At 40.0% G+C, this 15,086-nt stretch overlaps 1 protein-coding gene across 13 annotated transcripts in view; it reads right to left on the bottom strand.

Annotated features, from left to right (window-relative positions):
• ZNF827 (zinc finger protein 827) overlaps positions 1-15,086 on the bottom strand; it is a 174,621-nt gene that overhangs the window by 128,903 nt on the left and 30,632 nt on the right. For 12 of the 13 annotated variants that reach the window (XR_004182667.1, XM_017959093.3, XM_021938833.2 and 9 more), the window contains exon 2: positions 8,585-9,634. Coding sequence is in view for 12 of the 13 variants with exons in the window: in XM_017959093.3 (XP_017814582.1) it covers positions 8,585-9,634 (1,050 nt within the window). In the remaining variant the exon portion in view is untranslated. Of the gene's footprint in view, positions 1-8,584; positions 9,635-15,086 lie in introns of those variants that run through there. The other variant, XM_017959095.3, reaches the window with a different exon arrangement.

The raw sequence follows: 15,086 nt of genomic DNA, 5'->3' as shown, positions 1-15,086 counted from the left end.
ACAGCTAAAACCATTAGGTGAAATATTAGCAGGGAACTTTATAAAGGATGGATCAAGTTGACAACACCTAAAACCACTAATTAATCTTAACATTACTAAAAATGGGGGAGATACCGTGTACCTTCTGATGTCATCTGTGAAATGTCCTTATAAAAAATTAAACAATCCTCTATATAACTAGCCCTTTATTGGAAATACAATTGATTTTTTAAAAAAAGTGTTAAACACACCAACGGGATGAAATCAGCCAAATCTATAACATGTGAATTCCTCAGGACAAATGACCCAGTTTCTTCAACATGTAAATGGCATTTTTAAAAGAGAAGAGGTTATGGAAAAATAAAGACTTAAGAGATATATACAAAAAAATGCAAGGTGTGAAGCTTATTTGGATTCTGTTTAAATAAAACAACTGTAAAAGGACATTTCTCAGATAATTGAGGAAATACTGATTATAGCTTGGGTATTCCAAAATATCATTTAGCAATTGTTATTCCTGTTAGATGTGATAGTGGAATTGTGGTTATTTTTTTAAGTCCTTATCTGTTGAAGATATATACATGGAAGTATTTACAAGAAAGCTGACCATGATGTCTGGGATTTGCTTTAAAATACTTGAGAAAAAATAAAGGGAGGGAATGGGAAGAATGGCATTAATAAATGGAACAAACAAAAAATGGTATCTTTTTACTTGCATGAAAACTTTCTGGAAGCATACCCAGGAAAACACTAAGCAGTTATCACTGAAGGATTGTGGATTAAAAGGAAGGAATCAGGAGGGAAACTTGTGTTTTCATTTCACATCCTTCTGTACCATTTGAATTTTTTAATGTACACATTACCCTTCTAATTTTAAAAGAAAATATTCCCAAGAGTATACTTTAAAATAATTTCATCATGTATTTATTAGGTCAACCGAGTCTCTACATACAAAGGAACACTTCAAATGGATGGAACCAGAAGGTTCTGGAATAAAGTTAGAGCGTTCTAAAAATGCAGTTTTACTAATACAGGTCTATTGGTTAGCTCAACCATGCAACTTGAAAAAGAATCAAGTCTGGAAATTCTACTTGTGACGTGTTCCACCACATGTATTTCCTTTTGTAATTAGGGGAGTAAGAGGAAATGAGGGTTTCCTTTTACTCTAGGAAGAGCACACCTTGTAGACACACATAAACAAGCATTTTTATTAACCCCCTGTAGCTTTTCTGCTGTCTGTTTTCGTGAACTGCCTCTGCCGATCTGGAGTCCTATTTGTAATTATGTCTCTTGTCTTCTATGCTTCCTTGTCATTTCCTCCACCCTGACATTTTGATCATGAAGACTACATGATGAACAACAGACTGGAGAGAAAGGACTGAATCAGGCCTCTACGTGAAATTACTGTCATACACTACAGGGAAAAAAATCATAACAATGTCTATTTGGGGTTGTAAGAACATCAAAATAATAGGAAAGAGATAAACAAACAGGCTGTCATTGATCCCCATCTTCAAGAAGTATGTCCCACTATCAAATTCCTAAACTACCTAATTTTACAGAACTGTCTGGAAGAGGAGAGAAAAATTGAGATGTCTTCCACTGACCTGAGATTTCATGGCACACCATAGCAAGGCAATAAAAGGGCATTAGCTGAAAAAATGAACTCCGCCGGCTTCCCCTCACATCTTGCCTTGCCTAATGTGACCAATGCATTTCCTATTCTTTCTGAGACCCACAGTCTTCACCTTAATCAACAATTCTTTATTTCAAATGTATTACAGAGTACATTACATTTAACCCTGCATATTACTATTTCATATAAATCCATTTAGCTATGCTTCCTTAGTTTTAATTAGTAACAAAATACACCAGTTGGGAACAAATTAGGGTGCACTTGAACTGACTAGGAAAAAAATTAACACACAATGAAGAGAAACTAACTGCAAGAAATGCGGTCAAATAGCTACACTACGATAATTTTTGAAATTTTTAACTGATCACAGCAGGAAAGGAAGACGACAGAAACCAAATGATAAAAGAAACTCAAGTACCATGATTGATTTTCACCTTTGGCCAGTAATCTCCCCTGATAACATCTGCATTTTTATTTATTCAAGAAAGAAATTTCATATTTTAGTAGGATGCTCTCCATGTGTTTATGATGTTGTTAAGTACTTTAAAGAAGGGAGGAAGTAAGGTTGTATTCTATTTCGTATGCCAAACTATTTTCAGGGAACTGACAGCTGTAAATTTCACTTAAAGTTAGAACCTAAGGAAATATGACCACTTCCTCAGAATGAACCATACACTTTTGAGGCAACAGGATTGAAATGTTCATAATTTTGCCTAGTTTACAACTGCCTAATAAATAACTTTTCCCAAGTATATCACTAGCTACTTATTATCACTGCGAACAACACTAAATTCCACCAAATGCTAAGAGAACCAGTGGGATGAATAGCTGCTGATCTGCTCCTCTGGAGATAACTATTCTCTTCATAGGCAGTAATATTATTGGAATAAAAGAAATAATGAATGTGCACAAGACACTTGTCACATAGTAAATAGAAGCTACTTGTAGTAGCAGTTGTTGTATTAAGAGTAGTGACAATAAACAAACTCTAAACATGCCCTGCAAAGCTGAAAACTCACCATCAGAGCAGATGTAAATCTAAACAACTAACATCACATAATAAATACACGGTTCAGAGCTTGGCCCAACATAGTAGTTTGTCACTGGAGCCAATATGAAACACATAAGCAGAAGTCCATAGTGTGGCTCAGGTAGGGTCTGGCTCAGCCTAGACAAAATACTGATGGATAATCCAGCCCAGCAGGGAAAAAAAAGACATGGAAAAGATAGTAAAGAGTGGAGGGAGGAATTGGCTGCAGTAGGGCCTGGAAGTCCTTACCTTTGTGTCTCCAGCACCCAAACAATGCCAGGTACAACATATAATTCAATAAGTGTGTGTTAGACCATAAGGAGATTAAATGAAAAAGGTTGGGTTAAGGGAATAGAGAGAAGTGAAATGAGGGCTAGAAATGAAAGGAAAAGATGCAGGAGGCTGCCAGTAAGTCCCAGTGGAACTTGTGTTAGGCCAAGAGTGTGTGTATGCCTTTCACATAGTGCCCCAATACACATTCTAAATGAATGGATGGATAAACAGATAAATGTTCATGTACTTAGACCTCAGCTATTTCCAAAAATGAACCTGGAGCAGCTTATATTAAAAATGCATATGGTATGACTACATCATTAATAAAGTACAGTGATATATGTTGAACTATTTATAATGAACAAGATCTGCCCAAAGCAGAGATGATCTTGTGGGAAGCTTGATAGCGAATTTTAAGAAGCAACATTAAACTCAAAAATTAGGGGGAAAAAAGTTTGTTTTGAGTTAATAAACAGAGTTTTAAAACACTGAGCAGTAAATATAAGCAAGGAATTCTAAAACAGGAAAGGATCTTGCCGATCATCCAGCTCTGTTTACAGATGAGGATACTAAACTGAGGTGGTATGCCGTGAGTCTCTCTACTAGTTAGTGGCAGAACTGAGATTACAGCTCATCTCTTCACTTCTGGTTTGCTGCTCTACCCTATTGCCTATGCATAAATCCCCAAAACAACAACAAAACTTCATTGGGCTAAAAAAAATTTTTTTTTTTTAAATCATGGAGGGTTGTAGTAGCTTAACCGCTTTAACACAAAGGTATTTTAAAAACAAATGTAACTGTTTTGTAGGCTTTGAAATCAAACTTCCTGTTGTTCAATCCTATGTGGTGATTTGCAGCAGGTCAACATAACTTGCAATTGGATAGTTTCTGCATATAGACCTTACCATAAACTTAAGAGTTCAAGATGCCTGGTGACCCTGGGTCTGCATAATCTGTGCATTATCATGGTCTTCATTCTGGACCTACTAACACTACCGGTGCACATCTGTGTAGGATGACGACCCATCTTCCTTCCTAACAATACACATGGATTTTAAATCTTTTAACAGAATTGCCTTGTCATGTGTCTCAAATGCTATTTCATGGCAACAAAAACAACCTAGATTAGCAATGGATGTCCCTGGGTTTATCTGTTATTATGGATGCAGACTTTATTAATGCCTATTTTAACTAGTAAATATTCAGAGAAGTCTGATATCTACAGCCATACTAAGTTTAAATCACTGCAAAAATATAATTGAGATGAACGACGGACAGTTCTAAAAATCTTTGTTAAAAAGTGAATTTTCTAAACAGGTTCACGTGTGGCATCATTCTCAGATTAAGGCTGATTGAGACTTATGGCCGGGCCCTGTGGTTCATGCCTGTAATCCCAGCACTTTGGGGGCCTGAGGAGGGTGGATCACTTGAGGCCAGAAGTTCGAGACCAGTCTGACCAACATGGCGAAATCCCATCTCTACTAAAATTACAAAAATTAGTCGGGTGTGGGGGTGCATGCCTGTAGTCCCAGCTTCTCAGGAGGCTGAGGCACAAGAATTGCTTGAACCGGGGAGGCAGAGGCTGCAGTGAGCCGAGATTGCACCACCGCACTCTAGCCTGGGCTATAGAGCGAGACTGTCACAAACAAAAGATTTACTATAATAACCATGCGCCTAATGGGAGTATCAGGAGAGGTGATCTCCCTCTCTGGACTTTGTATGCTTTTGCAATAATTTTAATAACATCACATAAATATTAAAGAAAACAGCAGCCAGAAACCCGCTATGTATTGACCCACAGGAAATATTCTTAGTTCTCAGCTGTATGAGACCAGGTTTGCTTCTAAGAATATTTACATTTTTTTCAGTACAATAAGATGTTTTGGAGACCCTCTCTCTGAAACCCTCCCTGTTATTTCTTTTAACCAGGAGTATGGCATCCTGGGAATCTTGTTGGCCTTCTACAAGAAACTTTGTCTTTAAAATAAAAACCATTTATTTTATTCTTAGCTGCAACAGAACAGTAGCTTCAAAGAGAATTCAGTCAATGTGTGACATTTATCTTTATAGCAAATGGACATAATCTTCCCTCTATCGTGTCCCCTTTCAGAGGAGCTGTGTAGCATGTGCTGGGGGCGTAGGGTCACATGAAAGAAACCTCCCCCTCAAGTGTCACGTCTCTCTTGCAGGGCGGAAAGGCTATCGAGTGGTGGACTCTTGAAGGAATTAAATACACCATGACCTGGCAACCACTGAATCCTGTTCAAAAAAGAAGAATAAGGCCAAACCTAAAAGACGATTTTTTTTGTTCACGATTTGGACTTCCCTTGACCTAAAGAAGGTCAAAGAAATGCTGGTGTCTAAATTACTCAAGGCAGAATCAGCTTTTCTAGAACATATCTCTTTGTAACTTAAGAATCAACTTTATATGCCTTTTCTTTTTTTGCACATTTTGAGAAATCGCTTTTTAAAAATGAAAGCCCTGCCTGAAATCAGGATGGTGTGTAGTTTATTTTTGTGGCTTTTTGTTGCTGTTCTTGGGGGTGGTTATTATTTGTTTACTTAAGTCATTAGGCAACAGAAACTCTTTTCCCTGCTGTGAGAGGCCATTGCACCTATGTATTTTGAATTAAACTAAGATTTCCTTCTAAGGAAGAGGAAAGAATAATAATGACAAATGTTCTGAAACAGGGGTGATGGCTCTCACCACATTTCCATAATGCTTCTTAGGTAAACTGAAGGTACATCCCAATCCAGCCCCAGGTGGCCCCCAAACCAACAGTACAATGTGTGGAAGGTGGGGGAGGGAGGGAGAGAGAAGAAAAGGGAGTTGGGGAGGGTGGAGGGGACAGATGGAGATGACCCACCTTTCCTTCCACTCCTCAGATGCCAAAATCAGGGATCCCCAGTAACACCAAATCGTGTACCCATGATACAAAGACAAATAACAAAATTAGATAATCTATGAACTCCTTATTAACCCATAATCTAGCTAGGCTGCTGGGAAGTGATGACATTCACTTTAACTGAAAAGAGTGAGGGCATCCCCTCTTCTGTTTCCAATCCATGCAATAACAAACAGAACTTGAACGCAGGATGTGTCCACGTGGACATATGGAATATTTTTTGGGTAACAATTTCAAGGACCCTCAATTTCTTGGCAGTGATCTTTCCTCATGCATGAGTTTTACAAAATGAAAGATTTTTTAAATAAAATTACTCTGCCAATGAAGCTGCTTCTTCAAGTCTTAGACTGTGAACAGAAGCATGTTGAAATGGGGGAGTTGGGGTGGGGAGGCCTCACGTACAAGTCAATCAGCGCAGGGTTCTATAACCCAAAGCTGAGAAGTTCCTTTCCCTCCTCTTTCAGTTTGAACATTCTGAACATCCATTGATTAAAATATTAAGTGTTTCAGCAATATAATAAATTTAGTAAAAAGCAAAGTAAGAAACGATTTCTTATAGTCTCCTATATTCAATTATTCTGAGAACCCCACTGAGTTGCTGGCATAGATTAAGTGCATTTAAACAAAAAAGGAACATAGTTTTTCCCTGAGGTGTATTTCCTACAACAAAACAAACAAAAAGTCTACCATTCACTGGAAGCTCATGACCTCTTTCTCATCTTTACATGTATCTAGTTGTTTGAGCGAAAAAAATTATATTCACAACTATTGCTGGTTATACCCAAGACTACTTTAATATGACAAAGCTACTACAGTTCGGATTTCAGGAAACATAGTTTTATCAGTCATTTCTTTCCAAGTCTTCAATCAACTAAAGTTTATTATTAATTCTGTATAAGCTTTTCCAAGTAACAAATGTCCACTTGAATGTCTACTAGAAACACCATTCACACATTTATTGAATAACTAGATATGCAGAATATATATATAATTATTATTTTCATTTTTAAATTTTTATTTTTTTGAGACAGAGTCTCATCCACGCTGGAGTGCAGTGGCAGGATCTCAGCTCACTGCAACTTCTGCCTCCCAGATTCAAGCAACTCTCCTGCCTCAGCCTCCTGAATAGCTGGGATTACAGGTGCACACCACCATGCCCGGCTAATTTTTGTATTTTTAGTAGAGACGGGGTTTCATCATATTCGTCAGGCTAGTCTCGATCCCCTGACCTCATGTGACCCACCTGCCTTGGCCCCTCAAAGTGCTGGGATTACAGGCATGAGCCACTGCGCCTGGCCTAAAATTTTTTTATATATAGCCATACCTCTCTTTCTACCGCTATCCCTAAATGAAATTTCTATAAGTCAAGAGTGATTTTTTTCCAATGTAAAATTACCCCAGCCTCCTTCGCTCTTCTCCTTGTTTCCTAATTTTACCCATTTCTCTCCTTATTTCACCAGATGGCAGGTGAGAAGAGAGGAGAAACAGAACTTAGAACTGATAGACAATCCTAGGATTTTATTGACATTTCAGAAACTCTGGAGTGAACAGTTTGAATCACTGAGAGTCATAAAAGTCCCAGATACCCATTTTCCTCGTTGTCTTCTGCTGTTGACTCAAGTTTTGAAGTAACTGTAATTAGCGCATATAGCTCACTCAGCCATTTAAATGGAAAGTTGTCATAAATGCATCAAATTGATGTTAACTATGATCATTCAGTCAATTATTTGCCATTCCAAACCCTCTTCATCACTGTTGTTGAAAATAATCAAAAGTTGGCTAGATACACACAATGGCAATGTTTGTACCAATGAGGATGCACATAGCCTACTTCCTGCTCCAGTCTGGCAGGATATCCTTAAGAGACATCTGAAACCCCAACATGCATCCCCAGGAGCGTGTATTTATCATGCACACAATTTTAAAGCAAACCAGAACAAGAAATAGTGTTTCCACTGTGAGAATTCAAGTGACTAAATTTCTCCCTAAAAAGATGAATAATTGTGAATGCTAAGGTCCTATATGACAGCGATTTCTCCTTTGGAAAGACTGCCTCCACTAGAAAAACCTTAGGATTCAAATTTTCCACATGCATATTCCTTCAAAATTGGATTGTCTTTGAATTAAATAAAGCATTCACAGGAAATGTGTTGATTATGTTTGATTGACAATCTTTTTTAGAGTTCTTATAGGACAAGAAATTTTAGAAGAATAGGATACGTGAAAAGGGCTTAAATTCCACAAAAAGTAATAAAAATGCTAACATAAAAGCATATGCTGTGATAAATTAGGGCAGAGTAGTTCCTGATTGTACAAAAGTCCATTTGTGATGGAGGCAGCAGGAGTGTGGGCTCTCCCTTGTCCACTATTTCAAAAGCAGTGGGTTTTTTTCCCCTATGTTCAGTGATGCCATGCACTCCATGACAAAGATGCTTTGATCTTCTCCCATTAAATATATCTTGTATGGACCTAGTCTGAACTTAGAAAGAAAAAAAAAATCATTTGTATGAAAGGGAGGGAATGCTGCGTGTCTCTAAGATTATTCATTACCTTTCAAAAGTGAAGCTATTTGTGAAGTCTTTGTGTAATACGTACATGAAAGACTACTATGCTGCTTACTTAAAGTATTTTTGTTGTGCTCTTGCTTTCTATTCCTGCCTCAGATCAGATGGGGAACCCAACAGAAAAAGGCAATGAATAAGACACCATGGTTTATAGTCTGGAGGACTTACACGATGATTGAAAGAAAAGATGCCATACCTGAATTGGAGGGTTTAGAAACTCTTCCCTTAGGAACTGGGAGTAATAATAATTCCAGGGATTGTGGTGGTGGTGGTGGAGGTGGTGGAGGTGGTGGTGGAGGTGGTGGACTGACTTTTTCTGGTTTCTTCTCTGAAGGCGGGGGCGGTAGAGGGTCCTCAGGCAGCAGCGATGACTTCTCAGCCAGAAGACTGCCCGCAGCCCTTGCTGCCACCTCCTTCAGAAGGGCCGCTGAGGAAGTCATAGAAGCCAGGGAAAGGAAGGAGCTGGCCGGTGGAGGGTGCTCCTGACCGGGAGTCAAACTTCTCTCACTGACCTTCTTGGACAAAGCGGCCAAGGTAGAACTGGCAGACTGGGAGCTAAAAGGGGAGGAAAAGGACTCAAATCGCATGGTCTCCTCAGTCCTGGTGAGAGATTTGTCCTGCAGAACGGCATTGGCTGCAGCTTTCAGTTTTAGGATGGCTGAATCCGGAGACAAGCTGCAGGTGGTGGTTGAGTTTGGCAACCACTTACCTTGATTCCATATAAAACGGTTACTTGGAGTGTATTGGTCATTCTGTTCCTGCTTCTCGGCCAACTTCCTGGCCAGAACACTGAGCTGCTGGGCGTGGTGGGAAGGTGGGGAAAAGGAGAGGTTCGAGCCAACGTTCACGGGGGACTCCACTCTGCCATTGGCCGTGGCTGCAGCATCGAGTTTGAGGGAACCAGCCTCCAGCAGCCGCCTCAAGTTGCTGCTCAGGGGCTTGTTGGAGCCTGGGTCATCGTCACACAAAGAAGACACTCCCGGGGAAAGGTGATCTTGACACTGCAGTGAGTCTCGCAGGACCTCACCGTCCAGTGCCACCAGCTCCAGTGTGTGGCTGCTGGGAGTGGTGCTTCCCAAGGAGGTGTCGGGGGACGTGGACTGCTCCTGGATCCGGTCCTCCAGAGACAACTTATAGTTCTCCTGGACTTCCCCAAAGGATGCTTCTGACGGAGTCTCTGAAGAGTTTCCATACCAGTGTTCTCCTTCACTGAGCTCTCCCTCCGCCTCTTCCTGCCTACTAACATCTGGGGAGAATTAAGAAGATCAGGTTTACTCCCAAAGTGAACAATAAGTAAGTCTCAAGACATTCAAATGGAGTTGATGACATGCTTTCTCTTCCCTTCCACCCAAGAACCAAATGAAAGGTGGCAACAGCCTTAACAGAATGTCAGACAGACTTGGCAGAAGCCTGAAAAGAGTAAAAAATGCCAAACAGGCAAAGGTAAAAACGTACCCAAGTAGTCCAGATAAGCTGAAATGGAAAAGAAGGAAAAAGAAAAATAGATATGGTAAAGAGGTAATTGGATGAAGAAACTGCTGTTTTCAGGGAATGGAGGGAATGGAAAGAAGCCTATATCCTTGTGAAAAACCAGCACAGTATGTTTAGCACTGTGACAGAATGAGAGAGGCAGCCTGGCATAGTGGGACACAGACCATGAGACACAGACAGTGGAAAGCGCTTCCCTACTTTCCAACTCCACGACTCTAGGCGAGTCACTGAGCTGGTTTGAGAATCCACTTCCTCCAATCTAAGATGCAATTCATTTTTTAAAAAGCTTATCAAAAATGTAAATAATACCTGCTTAACTCACTCCATCAGTTGTTATGAAGCTTAAATCATAATAAGCATGTGATCATGTTTTGAAAACAGTCAAGTACTGTATAAAATCAGACTTCATTAGCAAACACTACTCACATTTCTGACTTCTGACTGTGACAGTATCTCCCATGTTATGCATGCTACCTATTTTAGGGTCCTCAACTCCAGTTATCATCATGCTTGCCATGTTATTACAGGCAGCGATTAGGAATGTGTTCTCTCCCTCCACTAAGAGTCTCTTTTCGTTATTTTCTATTTATCGATCCACCGCTACCACTCCCATAGCACTCCCATGCACCAGTTAGGCAGGCTCCTTGCCATTCTAGGGGCATTCACGAGCCCTGCCACTTTTCTCACGATATTCCTTCTATCTGAAATGTCTTTCCCCAGAAAAGCTGACTGTCCAATTCTACTTACCCTTTGACACCCAGCTCAAAGGTTTCTTCCTTACAATTCTCCCTGGAACTCTCAGTCAGAATGAACAAAACTAAGATCTTGCCTTCTTGGAGCTTACATTCCAGTGGGGGAAGACAAGTGTCAAACAAAATTAATAAATGGGTAAATAACATAGCATGCCAGAGGGTGATAAGTCCATGGAAAACCACATAGGGCAGGACATGGAGGATGGGGAGTAATGGGTGGGAAGAGAGCTGCAATTTTAAATAGGTGGTCAAGGTGGAGCTTCACAGAAGTGGTGACATTTGAGTAAAGACTTGGAGGAAGTGAGAAACTGGCCATGCAGACGGAGAGTCACTGTGAAGGCCCTGCTGTGGGAACATGGCTGGCACGTCCATGGAGCAGCACTGAAGCCAGTGTGCGTGGAGTGCAGTGAGTGAGGTCAGAGCAGTGACACAGGAGGTCAGACAATACCATGAGTGAGTGTGTGTAAGCATGTGTATGACTGCGTATGCACGTGTGTGTGTGCATGTGCGCACGCACTGTGGTGCAGGATTGGAGTCACGCCGATCCACAGGATGTTGTGAACTGCAGATACATCTTCCGAATTTGGCAAAACTGGGGACCACTGGATGGTTTGTGGCAAGGGAGTATTATGACGTGACTTATGTTGTTAAAGCATTGTTCTGGCTGCTGTGTGGAAAACAGACTCCAGCTACAAGGATGAGCACCAGGAGGCCAGCTAGGAGGCTAGAACCCAGGTGGGGATTATGAAGGCTCAGCTCAGGACTGCAAGGGGTGAGAAGTGACCCAATTAGGTACATATTTTTATTGCAGAGCCAACATTCTCATATTTTGTTTATATTGATTTTATATTACTCTAAATTATCTGTCTACGGTTGGCTTCCTTCTAAAGTGGTGCTCCTAGAAGGCAGGAATTGTATTTTATTATCTACATATTCCACACTGTGCCTAGCACAATGTCTGGTCCCTAGTAGAGTTCAATGTATGTGTCGGGATTGAGCCAAAATCCCTCCTTGCATGAAGTTTTGCCATATAACATGCTGTTTCTGTTTGAAATAGAAATAACTAGAACTAGTAATGCATGAACTACACACTAATACATTGATCTTCCCATGCTATTTAGAGAAGAAATGTCACAAATGACAAATTCTCTTTCACGAAGCTAAAATTCTGCAACTCCTTCCCGAGATTCTTTATTAAGTTATCAAGAAAATGTAAAATATCAAATGGAATTTGCTGGGAAAAAAGCAGATGAAATTGAATTTTCTCTGTTAAAAACAGTCTGGTTCTTTGTGATCTGCCACATTTCCTTCTTCCCACTTGATTTCAACATTTTTCATCTTTCTTGAAATTGGCGGCAACCCTAAACTCATCATTTCTCCAGTGGCTTCTTGGAGAGATGCTTTTTACCAAACACCAAGCAGTCAACATCAATTTCAACAATAGGGCTAATTTTATGTTTCTTTGGCAAACCACCTTTCTAGATTTCAGATTAAACATCTCATCCTTCAGTAGAATAACATAGGAAGTATCCTATAAATAGTAAGTCAAAAGTTTAAAAATCCCTACAGTAAGAATTTGTTGAATATCTGCTCAAAGAATCTTTTCTTTAATCTTTACTATCAAATGAAGTACACTCATTAAGTGAAGTAATGGGAAAATACATTTTTCAAATTTAAATACTTTTAGGTCATATGTGTGTCATACTAGAGTAGCTCAAGGTAATCAAGAATGGTTCCAAATTAATGCAGCAGGGTCACCTAACAAAATACATAAAATCTAGGTTTTGAGAACCACAAGAAGTTACAACCACACATCCAATCTTGTCATTTTACTCAGACTATTAAATACATTAAGTAAAGGTTACTGGCTGAATCAAAGGCACACGACCACATAGAGCTAATGCAGAAACCAAGAACCCCAAATTTCTCAGCTGGCCCAGTGCTTCTCTGCAAGGCTCCACTGCACAATCTGCAGACAGAACCTCTGAATGATGACTTCTAGAGAGCTCTGAGCAGCTGCTCACCCCCTTTCCATTCCCCGTCCTTCCTGCCAGCCTCTTGAATCAGAAATCAGCAAGGGATTCTCTTAGATAAGGACAGTATTCACTCTTTATCTTCAGATAAATCATTAAGAGGTGAGTACCCATTATTCCTGTACTCTAATCTCTTCATTCCCATTCTGCCTCTTCTTTGTTGCAGTTGGTCAAAAGGAGATTCAAATGCCTAAAGAATTTAGCACATCTACTGGCAAAGTTCCAAAAGCAAAGCTTAATTTCCTAACCCCCTCCACACCCTCAGTGAGCAAGAATATTCCCCCTTCAAATGTGCTGAAACAGGTGAGTGTGCAAAGAGGTAAGTGTGCCAAAGGCTAAAGAAACAGTCAACTCAGGCTCTAATCCTACCAAGCAGTGATAAAGATGTCCGAACATTCTTGAAAGATACAACAGCTAATATTTACATTTAAAGCAACTTTCCTAATCTTGACAAAACACAAACTCAAAACAAACAAGTGAATAAACAAAGTATTTCTTTTTTTTTTTTTTTTTGAGACAGTGTCTCACTCTGTCGCCCAGGTTGGAGTGCAGTGGGACAATCTCAGCTCACTGCAAGCTCCACCTCCTGGGTCCACACCATTCTCCTGCCTCAGCCTCCTCAGTAGCTGGGACTACAGGCGCCCGCCACCACATCTGGCTATTTTTTTTTTTTTTTTGTATTTTTAGTAGAGATGAGGTTTCACCATGTTAGCCAGGATGGTCTCGATCTCCTGACCTCGTGATCTGCCCACCTTGGCCTCCCAAAGTGCTGGGATTACAGGCGTGAGCCACCACGCCCAGCCTAAATAAAGTATTTCTTAAACAGAACTGTTTATGGCTCCTCAAATGCCTAGATAATTTCTCAACCATCCATCCCTCTATTGTTTGCAGACTTGTTCACTGAGATACACATACCTCTGGACTGCAAGAAAACTTGGATGCATAAAGAGTATTTCTTAAATTCATAATACTCTATTAATCACTTTATTGAAGATGCTGCTACTGAAATTGAGGTTATTCAAGAAATAAGCTACCATATAATTTTAATGCATGGCATAGAAAGAGAAAGAGCAGAAACTTGAGGAGAAACATACCTGAAATTATTCTGGCAATACCTGAGGTCAAATAAATGGTGGGGGGAGATTTGGGAGAAATGAATGCAAGAAAATGAGGATGTGCAGAGGGTGGGGAAAAATCATAAGAAGTTCAAACAAATATATGTCTGTGTTCACAAAACAGCAAGGATTTTCTCCCACTTTTTTTTTTTTCTTTTTTGCCTGCTGGGCTCCTCTATTTTCATGTCCAATCTCATCAAGGAGTTCTTGAACGCTGCAGTGGTCCAGCCATGGTAAGCTCTCCTGCAGAGTCTGTAGGACAACCTGCACCTTTCCTAGCCTGGAATTTCCTTTCACACTACATCCTGAGAAAAAGTGCTCTCATTGTGGAGCTCAAAACAAAGCATTCCTGAAATCTAGAGGATGAATTTGCTGGACACAACAAACTTCAGAACATGCAAACCTTGACTTTTCTGCCTCTCTTTCACAATCTGAGAAGTCTCAGGCAGCAAGACACCTCCATTTTCCAGTCTGCCAACCAGCACGGACTCTTTACATGGAATCACGGAACAGTACCACACAAGCCAGGGTCCTGGAAGTGCTTCCTGCCGTACACTGACTGTGGATTTCACAGCTTTCTTAACCAAGGCTTCCCGGGGAAGCCTCTAAATGGCCAATGTAAATAACTTCCTTGTAAATACATTATTTTTAACCTCCAGAGAAGAAAGCTATTTCCATTGCTAATTTTACAACAACCTCTGTCTCTGACTGTCAGGTTCACACTCATTCTTGTCAATTTTACACAACAGTCTGTTTTTGTGTGTGTTTTCCCTTTAAATCAGAAACACAAAGAATTAAGAATAGCAATGGTGCAATTACAGAATGAAAATATGCTGAATAAATTTTGTTTCCATGTGGCGAATATTTCTCCTTTGGGGAAAACAAAACAAAATTCCACTACCTAACACATTTATTTATAATTCAGTTCTCAAGCAGCAACTCAGTAACTTGATATCTACAACTCTTGCTGCATTCTTGGTAGAGAATGTCTTTTCAACTCACTTCCTTTTTGGTTTGACAGTTTTAATCAGATGCATTTAATTGGACCAATATACATCTCAGAGCATCCTCGTTCAGAAAGATTGTGAGTGCAGAGTGAAAAAAATATATAACAAAGAGACACCTATTAATTTTCATGCTTTTTGGTTGAAGCAAGTGGAGAAGGAAGCCTAAAAGTTCCATTTCTAAATCTACTCACAAACTAGTACCACCAGTCAGTCCATATGAATCTAGCCAGCAGGTTTTAATGAGAACAGGACTTAAATTCTTAGGACTCAGCTGGCATAGGATTGGAGAGATGCTTTCTC

Source organism: Papio anubis, chromosome 3 (genome assembly GCF_008728515.1).
Source record: "Papio anubis isolate 15944 chromosome 3, Panubis1.0, whole genome shotgun sequence".
Taxonomy (NCBI): domain Eukaryota; kingdom Metazoa; phylum Chordata; class Mammalia; order Primates; family Cercopithecidae; genus Papio; species Papio anubis.
The sequence above is the reverse complement of the archived record's forward strand: the minus strand, read 5'-3'. Positions and strand labels throughout refer to the sequence as shown.